Raw genomic sequence first — 15,131 nt, 5'->3', positions numbered from 1 at the left:
TACGCAATCCTCCTTCATTCTCCCCACCTACCCGTGGCTCTGTTCTTGCAAATTTTTACCACCACGGAGCAGAGACCAGAGGACGTGGAGACCCAGCGCTTCTGGAGAGCGTGCCGGGAGGAACACGACCTCCCCAGCCAGCCCAACAGGTGCCAGTCGCCCTGTCCTTCCCACACCCTTGTGGCCAGGGCCAGTGCTCCCAGAGTGACCTGGCCTTTGCTCGGCACGCAGGTTTGCAGCACAGACCATGAAGGCTCTGCTCTCCCGCCTGGGCTTTGACAAGAAGCTGGTGGCTCTGGAGCACAAGCAGCTCTGGGACAGCCTGCTCTGTGCTGACACCCAGCACTATGCAGTGGGTCTGCTGGCCAGGTGAGATCTCCTAGTCCCCGTTGCCACCACCAGCATTTGTGCCCCCTGCCCGGAGTGGCCCACACAGTCCCTGGGGCTGTAAGCGAGAGGGCCTTGTCAGCGAGGGAGGGCCAAGCAGATTGCAACAGGCTGGGAGAGGAGGATGCCCAGCAGAAGCCACCTCCCAAGGGGCCCATGTACCCTTGCAGAGTGCTGGGGAAAGATCAGACCTCTGTGAGACCACACCTGGGAGAGGTCTGCCCACCCGGCTCAGGGCCTTGGTGCCTTTTTCCCCTGGCAGGGAGATGCACTGTGGCTTGACCCCCTTGTGTCCCTTCATGGCCTCGCACCTGCTCAGCCTGCTCGTTGGGAAGCAGCCCCGCTGGCATCTGCCTGCCCTGGCATTCTTTGTGGAGGTGAGCCTGATGGCCAGCGCTGCCTGGCTGAGCTGGCTCCCAGCTCTCGGGCCTCTGGTACCTGCAGCCGCCTGGGAGGCCGCCCACGCCCGCTGCAAATGCCGGCGCTGCAGCTACAATCCGTGCCCGGGCTGCGCAGGGCTCTGCTGCCTGTGCGGACCAGGGGTGGCAGGGGCACAGCCCGGAGAGCTTTCAGGAACACATGGGGGATCCGTGGCCAGCACCTTCCGGCCGAAGCCCTTGTCTCCTGCTCCCTCCTGGTCATGGCAAGAGCCGGCTGGGATGGTCCTGGCAGGAGGCTTTCCTTGGATTCCCTCAATCTGGCCTCTGACCATGGCTCTGTTCCAATCTTCCAGCTCAAGCCCTGAAGGAAAATTAGAATCCATCATGCATGAGCAAACTGCTTTAGATGACCTTTGAAAGAAGATGTTAACGACTTTGTTCATCAGCTGGATGAGATGTACCAGCGTCCATCGGTGATTTCCAGTGCCCATTGAAGATGGGAGCACCTGCAGAGCAGTAGTGACCAGCTGGAGCTCCACACACGGCTCTGGCTGCTCACAGCTGAGCCTGTGCGAAGCTCCAGCAGCTCCTGCCATCTCTCTCCCTGTTGGCAGCTCCTTCCCTGCAGCCCTCAGGCCCTGCCCATCCCCTTTTCTGCCTCCCAGCTCAGCCCTTACCTTCGCTTTCCCTTAATAAACTGTTTGTGTTTTTCACTTGACCCGCGTCTCCGTGGAGCTGAAGCGGCGCAAAACCTGAGCCGGGGGACACGCAGGGCCCTGCTGCCCTTCTCCTGCCTGCTGTGTTCCGGGCACGGACAGAGAGGAACAAGGGCAGCTCAGGCTGCAAAGGTGCCTGTCCCGCTGCTCCAGGGGCCATTTCCAGCCAATCAGAGCGTTTGTCGCTGATGACTCATCAGTTGCCAGGAGCGGAATTTGGGGCGGGGGGAGGTGACCCCGGGGATGGGGCGTGCGGGGGCAGCCGGGGCCGCACTGGTGGCACTGGGGGTGCTCGGAGCCCCCCCGGCCGCGGGGGGAGGGGAGGGCGCGGTCAGAAGGGGGCAGGGCCCCAAATTAACCCAAAGGGGGGTCAGGACCCCCAAAGGGAGCAGGAGAGGCCTGGAACCCGCAAAACCAAGCACGGGGGAGGGGATTGGGGACTGGGGGAACGATGGGGAAGGGGCGGGAGAGCGGAGGGAAGAGGGGGATGGGACCCCCAAACAGGACATGGCCAACTTGATGTGGCTGCCTTCCGACGTGCATGGCAGCCAAAGGCAGCCTATGGTAGCCAAAGCTTTTTCCTGGTCCGTGTGATTCCAGTCTGTGCAATCCCAGTCTGTGCAATCCCAGTCCATATGGCCCAGTCCGTATAATCTCAATCCAGTTTATCCCAGCCTGTCTCATCCTGATCTCTATGGTCCCATTCCATATGGTCCCAGCCCATATTTGATCCCAGTCCAGTTTATCCCAAGTTGTGTGGTCCCGATCCCTATGGTCCCATTCTGTGCCGTCCTGACCCATAGGATCCCAGTCCATATTTGATCCCAGTCCATATTTGATCCCAGTCCATATTTGATTGCAGTGTGTGTGGTCCAGCACACACTCCTAGGGTCTGGAATTCCAGTTCCCAGCCAGGAAAAAGTGTTCCTGCCCTTGAACTTCCTTCCTATTCTCTCAGCAAATTATAATAAATTAAAAATCAAGAAATTATAATTAAAATTAAATACATCAGAATAAAAATGAAATATAAAAATGAAATATAATTTCAACTCTTCCTTACAATACTCCAATAATGACTCAAGTCAAAACAACAGTAAACTATTAATATAACATTACCAAAAAATATAAATAAACCAAATATATACAAAGAAATACCTTTTGTAAGTTTTAACTCAGTAACCAATATACTTTAGATAAAAAAATATCTAAAAAACTATCATAGAATCTAACACACCTTAGTAAAAAAAAATCCTATTACAAATATACTAAACACAAAACCAAACACCACTATAATTTCTCACACATTTGAACCAAACAATTAAACTTTATCAACATCCTTAAGTACTCTAAAAAATAATTTTCTTTTTCAAAATTCTAATTTCGGGTGCGTGGTTTTATTTGGATATTGGCTTTTGAATTGTTTGGGTTAGATGATTTAAAAAATGAGATTTTTATAGGAATTGAAACAGCTGAGAAGGCAGCACTCTGCACACAGAAGTGACTGAAAATGAATGGGACAGAAATCAGTAACTCTGAAAGTTTTATTTGCTGTCAAATACATCCCACCCAGCCACCCCACACAATCCCCATCCCACTGCTCCAAATTGGGATCCCACTTCTACCAATCACCTCCCAGCCCCAACTCACCCTGGTGGCTGTGGAATGGAGTGAGTCTGGCACAGGATTGAGTTTTTGTCAGGCGGGAACCAGCAATTTGAGGTGAGATTGAGCCCTGTTGGGTTAAAATGTAGTTGTTTTCATTGGGATTTGAGTGGTTTTGAGGTGACAGATTGATCCCTCTTGTCTTTTGGAGTGCAAAGACATGGAGAAGAGAAAAAAATTTAAGCCAAACCAAAAGGAGAAGCAGCCAGGTGTGTTCCCAAAACGGATCAGAGGGAATGTGAGTGACCAGGACTGTGCCCAAAGTGCCTCCTCCATTGGGGATGGAGCTGGAGCAGCGCACGAAGCTCTTCTCACACTCGGGGCACTCACAGGGCTTCCCTTACCGGTGCCTCCGTTGGTGTTGGGTCAAGTTAGAGCTGCTGGAGAAGCTCTTCCCACACTGGGGACACTCGTAAGGCCTCTCCCCAGTGTGGATGCGCTGGTGCTTGATGAGGGTGTAGTTGTGTAGTTGTGCTGGAATCCCTTCCCACAACCGGGGCATTGGAAAGGCCTCTCCTCCGTGTGAATCCAATTGTGCCGGAGGAGATCTGACTTGATCCGAAACCCTTCCCACACTTGGAACACTCGTAGGGCCTCTCCCCCGTGTGGATCTTTTGGTGGCGGATCAGTTGGGAGCTATGGCTGAAGCTCTTCCCACATTCCTCACACTCGTGGGGCCTCTCCCCAGTGTGGGTTTGTCGGTGCACAACAAGACAGGAGCTGTACCTGAAGCCCTGCCCGCAGTCGGGGCAGCGGAAGGGCCTCTCCTTTGTGTGCGTGTGCTGCTGATCGAGGAGATTGGAGCTGCTCTTAAACCTCTTCCTACATTGATCACACTCATAGGCCCGTTCCCCAGTGTGGGTCCTCTGGTGCCTGATCAGGTTGCAGTTCCTCCTGAAGCTCTTCCCACACTCCAAGCAGGTGTGGGGCTTCTCCCCATCATGGAGCTGCTCATGGAGCACCAGCTCCGAGCTCTGGCTCCATCTCCAGCCGCCTTCCCGGCCCAGGCTGGCTCTTTCCCCCTCAGATCCCCGCCAGCTGCGTTTGCAGCCCCTCCTTGTGCGGCATCTCCGGGGCTTTTCCTCCCCGTTGGCTTCCTGCGCCATGGAGCCGCTCAAAACGGCCTCTTCCACCAGGTTCTGCCACGGGCATTTGTCCTCCCTGCTCTCCATGCTCAGCTCCTGCTCTGGGGGAGGAAGGACAAGGACAGGATGGGATTTGCCTCCGTGCCACAGGCAAGGGCAAGGAGATTCCCCCAGGGCTGAGCTGCAGCTGGGGCCGTGCTGGGCTGGGAGAGGGAGCAGCACAGAGGGGAAAGAGGCACTGACTTCCTCCTCACCTGCATCAGTGTCCCGGGGCATCTTCCTCTTCCTCGCAGCCTCCCAAGCACTGTGAATGGGAAATCCTGGTTTGAGGACAACAAGGTATAGGCACATTGAGTTTGAAGTTCCCTCTGCCCAAGTCCATCTCTACAAGTCACTGGCCATCTGAGCTCCATAAAAACCTCCCAAACACCAAGATTCAGCCATGGAAAAGCCTCCCAGGAGTTCCCCATCCCTGGTCCCTCCCCTTTGGTGTTCGGGGGTTCCCCCTGTCCCAGCTGCTGGGGTCATGCTTGGATTCGGGGTCCCCCTTGTGCTCGGTGCCCACCCTGCCCAGGCTGCTGGCAGTCCCAGCAATGCCAAAAGCTCCCCCCTCTTCGCTCTCCCCATTCCGGGATGCCGCGGCTGTTTGGGCTCCCGGGCTCCCTTCTCCCCTCGTTCTCTGCTCTGGGCTGCAGCGGCTCCAAGGAGTCCCCCCTGCCCCTCTCCAGGCTCTTGAGGCTCCCGCCCATGGCGGCGCTTCCCCCTCTCTGGGCTCCCCACTTTGGGCTCCTGGGGCACACAGGGCTCTGCTCCTCCAGGCTGCCTCTGCCGGCAGTCGCCACTGGCACCCCCCGATGTCCCCCCAAGGGGCCTTTTCCGCTCAGCCTTGGACTGCTTCATTCTCCAAACATCTCCCCAAAAACCCAACTGGGAGCAACTGGGAGTGACTGGGAACATGCTGGAGGGAACTGGGACACACTGGGAGATACTGGGAGTGACTGGAACAAAAGTGAAGGTGAAAGAGAGCAACTGGAACCATGTGGAGCACAACTGGTTCATAGTGGCAGGGACTGGGAGCACACTGGGCTCACCTTTGGATCATACTGGGAGGGACTGGACTAATACTGGGAGTATCTGAGAGTGACTGGGAACACACCCTGCACATCATCCCCCATACTGGGCCTGACCGGGAGCACGCTGGGAGCAAATGGCATCATACTGGGACTGACTGGGCTGATCCAGGAAGCAACTGGAACCATGCTGGAGGCAGCTGGGACCATACTGGGAGAGACTGGAAGGAACTGGGATTATACTGGCACAACACTGGGAGGACTGGCATGTGACTGGGATCAAACTGGAGCTTACTGGGATCCTATTGGGGTTGAAAGGGAGCAACTGGGATCACACTTTGGGCTACTGGGAGCAACTGAGGGAAACTGGGATGATGCTGCAAGCAAACTGGAGGAACTGGGAAGGACTGGATGCATGCCGGAGGCAACTGGGATACAATGGGCATGACTGGGGAATCATACTGGGAGAACTAACACCTTACTGGGGCCACTGGCAGTGCCTGGAAATGGCTACAGACATGCTGGGTACAACTGGGATATACTGGCAGTGTCTGGAACCATACTGGAATGACTGGAACAACTGGGACCATGCTGGCGAGAACTGGGACCACACTGGGAGCAACTGGGAGTGAGTGGGACCATACTGGGGGGACTGGGATCATCTGGGGAGTGACTGGGACTAGAGCAGGGGCAACTGGGTTCAACTGGGACCACACTGGGAGTGTCTGTAACAACAGGGGAGTGATGGCACCACACTGGGAACAGCTGGGCCCATGCTGGGAGCAACTGGGATCACACTGGGGGCACTTGCATCAAACTGGGAGTGACTGGGAGACACTGGGATTAGACTGCAGGTGACTGGGTTCATACTGGAGTGGCTACACTCATACTGGGACTATACTGGGTTTGAATGGAACCTGACTGGGGCTTGCTGGGAGCTACTGGGCCATGTTGGGAGGAAAATGTGACACACTGGGAGCAACTGGGAACAGCTGGAAGGAACTGGAACCATGCTGAGAGGACTGAGACTATAACTGGGGCAACTGGGATCATACTGGGAGCAACTGGGGCCACCCTTTGAGCAACAGATGGAAACTGGGATTATGCTAGAGGAAACTGGGAGTAACTGGGCAAGACTGGGACCATTCTGAGGTAACTAAAACAAACTGGGAGTGTCTCTAACCATACTGGGGGGACTGGAACCACACTGGGAACAGCTGGGATCATGCTGGGAGCAACTGGGACAATGCTGGGGGAAACTGAATCTACCCTGGAGGCAACTGGGCACAACTGGGACCCTGCTGGGAGGGACTGGGAGTATTCTTGGAGCAACTGGGATCATAATGGGAGGAACTGGGAACATCTGGAATTATGCTGGGAGCAACTGGGATCACACTAGGATAACAGTGAGAGCAGCTGAGTCCATGCTGGGTTACACTGGGATCACATAGAGAGCAACTGGAATCATACTGGGATTGACTGGGAGTGGTTGGTTTTGTGGATTTTGGGGAGTTTAGATTTTGGGGGATTCTATTGGCAGTTTGAGGGGGAGTTTTTCTGGGGGTATTTGGGGGTTTATTGAATTTTTTGTGGCTTTTTTTGAATTTTGGGGGTTTTTACTGAGATTTTGTTGGGATTTTTGGGATTCTCAGAAATTCTGGGGGTTTTATTGGGATTTTTAGGAGATTTTGTGGGGATTTTATTGGAATTGTGGTGGCATTTAGTGGGATTCATTGGGGATTTGGGGGGTTTTGGATTTTTGGTGGGATTTGGAGGGTTTAGTGGGTTTTTTTGGGTGTTGCCAGGATTTCTTTGGATTTGGGGGAGATTTTGTGGGATGTTTTTTGGTTTTGAGGACATTTTTGGGGGATTTGCGGAGTTTAATCAGGATTTTTGGGGTTATTGGGATTTCAAAGCATTTTGTGGGCTGTTATTGGGATTCTAGGGTGTTTTAATGAGATTTTGAGAGATTTAATTGCGATTTAATGGGTTTTATTGGGACTTTCAGGGGTTTCAAGGAGATTTTGGTGCATCTCAGCCCTTCCCCACTCCCATGGAATGCCCCAAAGCCACCCTAAAATTCCACTAATACCCCACAAAATCCCCAAAAGTCACAAGAAAACCCTCAAAACCCCCAGAGAATCTCCTAAAATCCCAGTGGAACTCACCAAAATTATAAAAAACACCCAAAAATTTCAATAAATCCCCTCCCCATCTAAAAAACCCCTACAACCTCAACAAAACACCCAAAATCCAAAACCCCCCAAAATCCTCTAACCATCCCAAAACCCAATAATTCTCCTCAAAACCCCAATAATTTCGCCTAAACTCCCCAAAAAAATCCCACAAAGCCCAAAATAGCAACTCTGAAATCCCCAAAAACCCTCTCAAAACCCTAAAATCCCCCAGAAGCCCCCCAGAGTCAGTGGGGCCGTCCTGGATCAGGGGGCACCGGCGGGTGGAACAGGAGCCACTTCAGGGGGCCCTCGGAGCTTTTTGGGGAGGGGGCACCGTGGGAGACCCCCCCCAAAAATTGGAGGGTGGGGGGGAAACCCCTGCTGTGCCCCCTCCCCCCGAAACCCCCAGACCCCGGTTCAGGGTGGGCCTGGGACCCCCCGGGACTCCCAAATCTTCCCCCGGGACCCGTCCAGGAACCCCAAACCCCCCAGAGTCCCCCAGTGTTGGCCCAGAACCACCCTGGACCCCAAAAACCTCCCCAGGACTCTCAGACCCCCCCATTTCCCCACAAAATTCACCCCAGACCCACCTGAGACCCCCCCCAAATCCATCAGGATGCCCCACATCCCCCTCAGACCCCTCCCAAACTCTATGAAATCCCCTGCAGACTCCCCAAAATTACCCCTAGAGCCACCTCAGAACCCCCCAGATGCCCTCACAACACCCCAGTTCCTTTCACAATCCCCCAAAATCCCCTCAGACCCGCCCAATCCTTCTGAGATCCCCCTAAACCCATCTAAGAACGCTCCAGACCGCCTCAAGCTCCCCCCCAACCTCCCTAAAGCTCCCTCTGACCAACCAAAGCCCCCTCAGACTCCCTCATTCACCCCAAACCCATCGCACACCCCTGTGTTTCCCGTCGTTACCCCCAAAAACTCCCAATTTCCCCTCACACCTGCCCCAAACCGGCCCAGTTTCCCCCCGTCCCCACTTCACCTCCGCTCTCCCCTCACAATCTCCGGCCTCTGCCGCGCGCGCGGACTCTCAAGAACGGCAAAACGCCCCGCCCCGAACCAACCAACCACCGCCCTGCAAGTCCCCGAAATAACCATTCACAGCATCGCTCCCCTCAGCTACGCCCGCCTCCCCCGTGCCGCTCCAGCCAATCAGAGGCGAGCCGGAAGCGGCCCTCCCTCCCCCGCCGCCGCCGGGACCCGCCGGGCTCGGGACAGGAACGGGCGGGGCCTGAGAGGGGATCGGGGGGGGGGGGGCGGGGGAGGGTCTGGGGGGGTTTTGGAGGGGTCCGGGGGTTTGGGAGTGTCTGGGGGGTCTGGGGAGGGGTCCTGGTGCGTTGTGGGGGGACCTGGGGGTTGCGGATGGTTCCTAAGAGGGGTCTCGCGGGGGGGCGGAGGGGTCGTGGGAGGGTCTGGCGGGTTTTGGGGAGGGGTCGTAGAAAGGTCTTGGGAGGGTCTGGGGGTGTTGGGATGGTCCTGGGGGGAGTGTGGGGAGGGCTCTGGGGGGTGCTGAGGGTGTCCTGGGAATGGGAGGGGATTGGGTGGGATGGGATAAAATGGGATGGGATAAAATGGGAAGGGATGGGATGGAATGGCGCCAAGCTGGCTGCAGGCACCGACCCTGTGGCCCAGTTCTGCCACTCACCCTCCTGCGGCAGCTCAAACCGCACCACCTCTTTGGTTTGATGTGCTGGGACAGCTCCAAGGCCTTCTTCCTCCTCTTCCCCCCAGGCCACCTTGGGCACTTTCAGGGGTCTCTGCTCCATGTTAATGATGGGATTTGTGAGGGCACCTGCAGAAGAGAAGCCTCGGGAAGGCCACGGGTCAACAAGTCCTGTGGTCTGGCCTCGAGGTCAGCTGCAGGAAAAACGCCTCCAAAAGGCTCCGGGTCAGACGGGAACGAGTGCGCTGTACGGGGGCTCCTCACGGCACGGCTCTGTCCCGTTCTGCCCCGTTGTGCGTTCCCAGCACCCGGCAAGCTTCTATTTCCCACGTGTCACAAAGGGCCCTTGGTCACCGGGTTGCGTTCCATGGCACAGAGACCGTGCTGCAGCGTGCCACCCAGGGCCCTGGCACACACTGCCTTCTGCCCTGGGGCCGCCCCCAGCACAGCCAAAGTGGCCCAGGCTGGAAGGAATGCCTGGCCCCAGGTGTCTAAGACAGCCCGACAGGATCTTTAGGAAGGGCTCAGACCATCAGCAAACGCTGCCCGCCTCTGCGGGCTCAGTCCTATCCCCATATCTTTCCCTGAGAGCATTTGAATTTCTAAATGAGAATCATTTGAAGGGAGGGGATTTACATTTTCCATTTCAGAGAAGCCTTCTGCCTTCATTAGCCAACACCTCTCTCTTCAAACCAAGACAATTGTTTACCATCTTGCAGATGCGCAGTTCCTGGGGAGCCCTGTTTTACACTAGGGACCTGGAGAACCATTCCCAGCAATTGGGAAAATCCTAGGTGGAACATCCACCCATAGACGAGGTCTCCAAATGTGCCCCGAAATTTGGTCCAGCTCTTCGAGGCCTAAAAGAGCAAGTCCAAGTGACTTGATGATATTTTTAGCCCAGAAAGCCTGATGGCAGCTGATGGCACACTTCACAGTCAGCAGGGGACACAGCTAGGCCAAAGCCCAGACCTCTGCTGGGAGCCTTTCTCCTCAAATACCCTTCAGACAAACCTCCATGCAAGTCAGTTGGGAAAGTTTCTTCAAATGATCCATTTCTGGCACATGACTACACAGGCTTGTGGGAAAGATTCTAAAGCAGCTGCTCTGGAGTCAAAGAGCCAGCACTAAGAGTAGTCCTTGTCATCTCTTTGTAGCTAAATCCCACTTTGGGGGATTAGAGGGAATTTGGAACAAGCTAGAGAGCACACCTCTGAGTTTTTTAGATGATGCCATTGCTTTTTCTTCTCTTCTACATAGACAGGAAGGGTGAGTTTGTCTCACATCTGCACTGCATGGCTCACAAGGCCGCAAGACTTGTAGTTACAAGAGCTTTGAAGGATTTCTTGGCCAAGAAGACACTGCCAACAAGGATATTTATGTTTTGCAGCCAGTCCTTCAATATTTCATCTTAGGGGCTCATGCTACAGTGTAAGCTTCCTTAGCCAATCATGTTATGACACACAAACCTACAGCACTGCATCCTAAGCTTCTCGTTTACCATTGTAACTACTTGTATTTTTTCTAGATCTTCAGCCCTAAAACTCTAAACTTTCCTCCACTTCAACCTTCCTCCCCGTGTCTCTGCTATAATAAACTAGAAATCTTCATTCTCGCTTCTAGCACCTAAGTTTGGAAGGCCTTTCCAAGGTCTCCGATCAAATCCTGTGTTTAATTCTAAGCTTTGCTGACAAGAGCAAAGGTCTGAGATTTCCCTGCATTTGGGTTTCCAACAACACTGATGCTGTTAGTTCCAGAGTGCCCACGATCCCTCTTGCAAGTCAGCTCTGGTAGGAACAAGGCGGCTGCCGGGGGGCTGCTTGTGGCCTCTGACAGCCCATTGCTCAGGGCTTGCCAGCGCCCCAGCCCCTCAGGGGCTGCCCCAGCCCGGCCAAGCTGCCCGGCAGCAGCGCTGCAGCCCCACAGCCGCTCCAGAGCAGCCCCATCCAGAGGCACCTGGGAGCCCTCAGCAAGGCAGCCAGCAGCACCCGGGCAGGAGGATACAGAGGGTGGTTCCTTCCTGGCACAGGGCTTGTGGCCATCTCCAGGCACCGCTCTGGCTGGGATGCCCGCAGCCCCGGGCCCTGCCCACGTGCTCTGTCACCAGCACAAAGGCTTCAGCAGTACCACCACAGGACAAGGGGCTTCTGGCCATTTTCCCTTGACCAATGCACGCCTGGGCAGCTGGCTGAGCCAAGGTACCTTTCTCCCCCTCTTGCCCTATGCCCTGCAGACCCTGGGTAGCAAAAGAAAGCTCCTGGGAGTCTGTGTATTATAACACACTCTATATTCATATACTAAAGAAAAAAAAAAAAAAAAACCAAAAAGAAGAAAAGAACAATCTTAAAGAAATGGAAAATTCCTGCTGGCTCAGGTGACCCCAGCAGACAGAGCCTCTGGCATCAGCTCTCTGCAGAGCTGCAGCAGCGCAGCCAGCCGAGCCCCGACAGACGAGGCCGTGTCCTCCATGTCCTGCGGAGCTGATCTTGCAGCCTCTGGAAGAGGGAATATCGCTCCCTCTGCAGTGCCTGGAGGCCATACAGTGTTTCTAGCGCCACGTCCGACACGGCACTGCTGATGTCCTTTGTCAGCGGTTCAAGGGCTGCAAGAGAGAGGGACAGAGCCACGGTCAGATCCCGGATCTGCGGGGAGCCGTGGAGAGACCCCTGCCAGGGCCATCCCAGCCGGCTCTGGCCATGGCCAGGAGGGAGCAGGGACCAAGGGCACCGGCCCGAAGCTGCTGGCCACGAATCCCCAAGGTGGCCCTGAAATCTCTGTGTGCTCTGCCCACGCCGTCCCATGTCCGCACAAGGAGCAGAGCCCTCTGCAGCCGGGGCAGGGCTTGCAGCTGCCCCGGCAGCCCCCGCTGTCAGCCCGCTGCCCTCACTCACCAGTGCAGATCAGCTGCAGCTCTTGCTGCTGCCCCCTCAGGCGCCGTCCGGCCATGTCTGTGAACACAGAGCCTGTCACGGCCCCAGCGGCACAGCTCCCTGCCAGCGGCGCTGCCGGCGCTGCGGCCACACGGGCTGCTGGCCCGGCAGGGCTCAGCCCGGCCCTTGCCGCACGCTGCCGGCCCAGGGCACGGCTGCCAGAGGGCGGCAGCAGCAATGCCCAGGCCAGGCGGGGCTCCACGGCGCCCCAGGGCACGGCTGGTGCGGCCGGGGCAGCAGGCGGGACTGGGGCCGAGCTGCAGCGGGCCGGGGAGGGGAGGGGCAGCCCGGGCTCGGGACTCACCCATGAACCTGATGGCCGCCTCTCGCAGGGACTCCTGTGGGCTCTCCAGGTAGGGCAGGGCCCGGCGCAGGTGCTCGGCCGCTCGGATCCTGTCCTCTGCCAGCTGCAGAGAGCGACAGGAGGGAAGGGTTGGCGCGGGCTCAGCCCCTGGGGGCCCGGCGCTGCCTGCGCCCAGCCCCGGCCTCCCCTGCCCGCACAGCCCTGAGGCGCGGCCAGCAGCCGCTGGCCAAGGGCTCCCGAGGGGATGGGGCAGAGGGCCGGCTGCTGCCCGGGGAGCCGCGGTGCCGCCCCGCAGCCCCGCCGGGCCGGGGCTCCGTGGGCACCCGGCTCGGGCCCACGGGAGCCTGGAGAAGAGCTTGCGTGGCCTCTGCGTGCAGCACCAGGCCGGGGCACAGCTGCCAGCCCTGCACACTGAGCACCACGCTCGGGGGGCTTCTCCAGGGTGAGGCTGGGGCTCGCAGGCTGTCCTTACCAGACACTCGCTGAACTTCCACAGATTCTGCCTTTTCACCAGTCTTTCAAGATCCCTTCTCTTCAGGAACTCGACCACACCAAGCAGCGTTTCCTGAGAAGCCTGGAGAGCAGCAGAGACGTGGGGATGGCCCCACAGCGCAGGGCACAGGACCCGCGTCCCTGTGCCATGGCCTGGAGGAGGCTGCAGTCCAGCAGGCACAGGGCAGGAGACAGCCGAGCCCCCTGCCAGGGGGACAGCAGCAGCCCACGAGTCCTCACCTGTGCCACAAGCCGCTTCTCATCATGGCAGTGGAAGAAGAGGGGCAGCAGGCTCTGGCACAGGGGTGTCTTCAGGGCCTTTTTTTCCTTTTCCTGTGGAAGAGTCAGCAATGTTCGGAAGAGCAGTATGGAGATCAGCTGAACCTGCCAATTGTTCTGTATGGAAGGAAGAACAAAAGACCTCAGCATTGGCTGCACAGGGCTCAGCTTGGCACAGGCCTGCAAATCCACAGGGCACAAAGTGTCCGGACAGCACCCAGTGGCCGTGGCTGGGAGCAGTGAGCCTTACGTGGTCAATGAGTGGCAGGAGCGCCTCAAGCAGCTGCATTGTGATGGGACCAGGCATCAGCATGTCATTGTCCAAAATGATAAAGCTGAGGAGCATGACTGTCATGAAAACTATCTCTCCATCTGCATCCCACAGGAATTCCACAAGGCTTTCAGTCAGGCTCCACATTTTTTTGGTCTGTGAGGAGCACAAGTTTGTGAAACGCCATCCTGCTGCCGCAAGGCCCAGAGGCCAAAGGCCTGTCCCGAAGCACTCGGGCAGCTGAACTGGGAGGCAGAAGAGCTGGGAGCAGCTGCCCTAGCACCCAAAGCCCTGCCAAGCCCAAGTGACTGCATTCCCCAGCTCAGCCTCAGCCACTGCCCCCTTCTCACCATGGAGGGCTCCTCAATGAGCTCAAGAAGGGCCCTGAGTGCCAGGCGACGCCTCTCCCTGCACTCGCTCTGCAGCTGCCTTGACAAGATTTTCAGGACTCTTTTAGCACCGCGTTCACTCAAGTCCAGGCACTGGAGGACCTGAAAGGCACAGGGCAGTGACAGGGAGCCGGCCGGCAGGAGCCCGGGGCCGCACGGGGCTGGGCCCAGGCAGCAGCACAGGGCGCGGGCACCGTGCCAGGCAGCTGCGGCTCCGAGAGGGCAGAGAGCTGGGAGGCAGCTCAGCCAGGCAGCGCTGGCCATCAGGCTCACCTCCACAAGGAACGCCAGGGCGGGCAGCTCCCAGCGTGGCTCCTGTGTGCTGAGCAGCCGCAGCAGGTAGCGAGCGATCCGGGAACACAAGGGGATGGAGACACAGCACATCTCTCTGGCAGGAGAAAAAGGAGCCAAGAGTGTGGGCCAGGGCGACAATCCTCTGCCAGGAGTGACTCATAGAGGTCTGGTCTTTCCCCAGCATCCTGCAAGGGGCCCTGGGCTATTTGGGAGGCAGCTCCTGGTGGGCACCCTCCTCTCCCAGCCTTTTCCAATCTGCTTGGCCATCCCTCGGTGACAAGGCCCTATGGCCCACGACCTCGGGGACTGTGTGGGGCACCTGAGCACGGAGCACACATGTCAAAAGGCAGTGGGGAGAAGGGGGTCTCACCTGGCCAGCAGACCCACGCCATAGTGGTGGGTGTCAGCACGCAGCAGCGTGTCCCAGCCACAATTGCGTTCCATTGCCACCACCACATCCTCGTGCTGCATTCGGCAGAGCAGGGACTTCAGGGTCCTCACTGCAAACCTGCGTGCACAGCAAAGCCCAGGTGACGCTGGGAGCACTGGCTCCTGCCCAGGGACATGGTAGGGACAGGAGGAGTGGCGTGGAGCACCTGGTGGGGCTGGTGGCAAGGCCGTATTCCTCCTGGCATCCCTTCCAGAAGGTATTGACTTCCTCTGGCATATCCAGAGTGCCCAAGAACATTTGGGAGAGAAGATGCACAAAGAGGTGGGGGAAATACACCATCACCTTATGTGGGACACAGGGCAGGACGATCTTCCACATCACCACAGTTGCCTGCAAAGGACAAAGCCCCCCGAGACAGCGCTCAGTGCCCAGGTGTCCGTGTGGCAGGGCCCGAGCAGGGCAGGGAGAGGCTCAGAGAGACGCAGGGGGAGCACGGGGCCTGGTGGGACTGAAGCTGCCCCTGGGCCAGGTTTCAGGCCAGCACATGAGGCAGGGAGATGCAGTGGGGGAAGGAGGATGGAGAGCTGCTGGAGAGGCAGCCTTGGGGCCAGCAAAGGCCAGTTACA

The 15,131-nt window shown here is 57.2% G+C and overlaps 2 protein-coding genes across 2 annotated transcripts in view; one reads left to right on the top strand and one right to left on the bottom strand.

The window, feature by feature from the left end:
* LOC131570330 (zinc finger protein 271-like) overlaps positions 1-15,131 on the top strand; it is a 294,337-nt gene that overhangs the window by 241,256 nt on the left and 37,950 nt on the right. The gene's annotated exons all lie outside the window — the stretch shown is intronic.
* Positions 2,914-8,496, bottom strand: LOC131570434 (zinc finger protein 239-like). Its single transcript, XM_058822796.1, has 3 exons — positions 8,475-8,496; positions 4,485-4,550; positions 2,914-4,331 (listed from the first exon to the last, which is right to left on the bottom strand). The coding sequence occupies exons 2-3, from the start codon at positions 4,504-4,506 to the stop codon at positions 3,517-3,519; spliced, it is 837 nt and encodes a 278-aa protein (XP_058678779.1). The 5' UTR covers positions 4,507-4,550; positions 8,475-8,496; the 3' UTR covers positions 2,914-3,516.

Source organism: Ammospiza caudacuta, chromosome 34 (assembly GCF_027887145.1).
Source record: "Ammospiza caudacuta isolate bAmmCau1 chromosome 34, bAmmCau1.pri, whole genome shotgun sequence".
In the NCBI taxonomy this organism is placed as follows: Eukaryota; Metazoa; Chordata; class Aves; order Passeriformes; family Passerellidae; genus Ammospiza; species Ammospiza caudacuta.
Note: the sequence above shows the minus strand (reverse complement) of the source record. Positions and strands in the feature narration are given on the sequence as shown.

Excerpts from the sequence above, each read along its gene's own strand:
- LOC131570434 (XM_058822796.1), bottom strand. The coding sequence starts at position 4,506 with ATGCCCCGGGACACTGATGCAG. Across the intron at positions 4,332-4,484 it reads GCCCCGGGACACTGATGCAG|AGCAGGAGCTGAGCATGGAG; the intron begins GTGAGGAGGAAG and ends TTCCTCCCCCAG.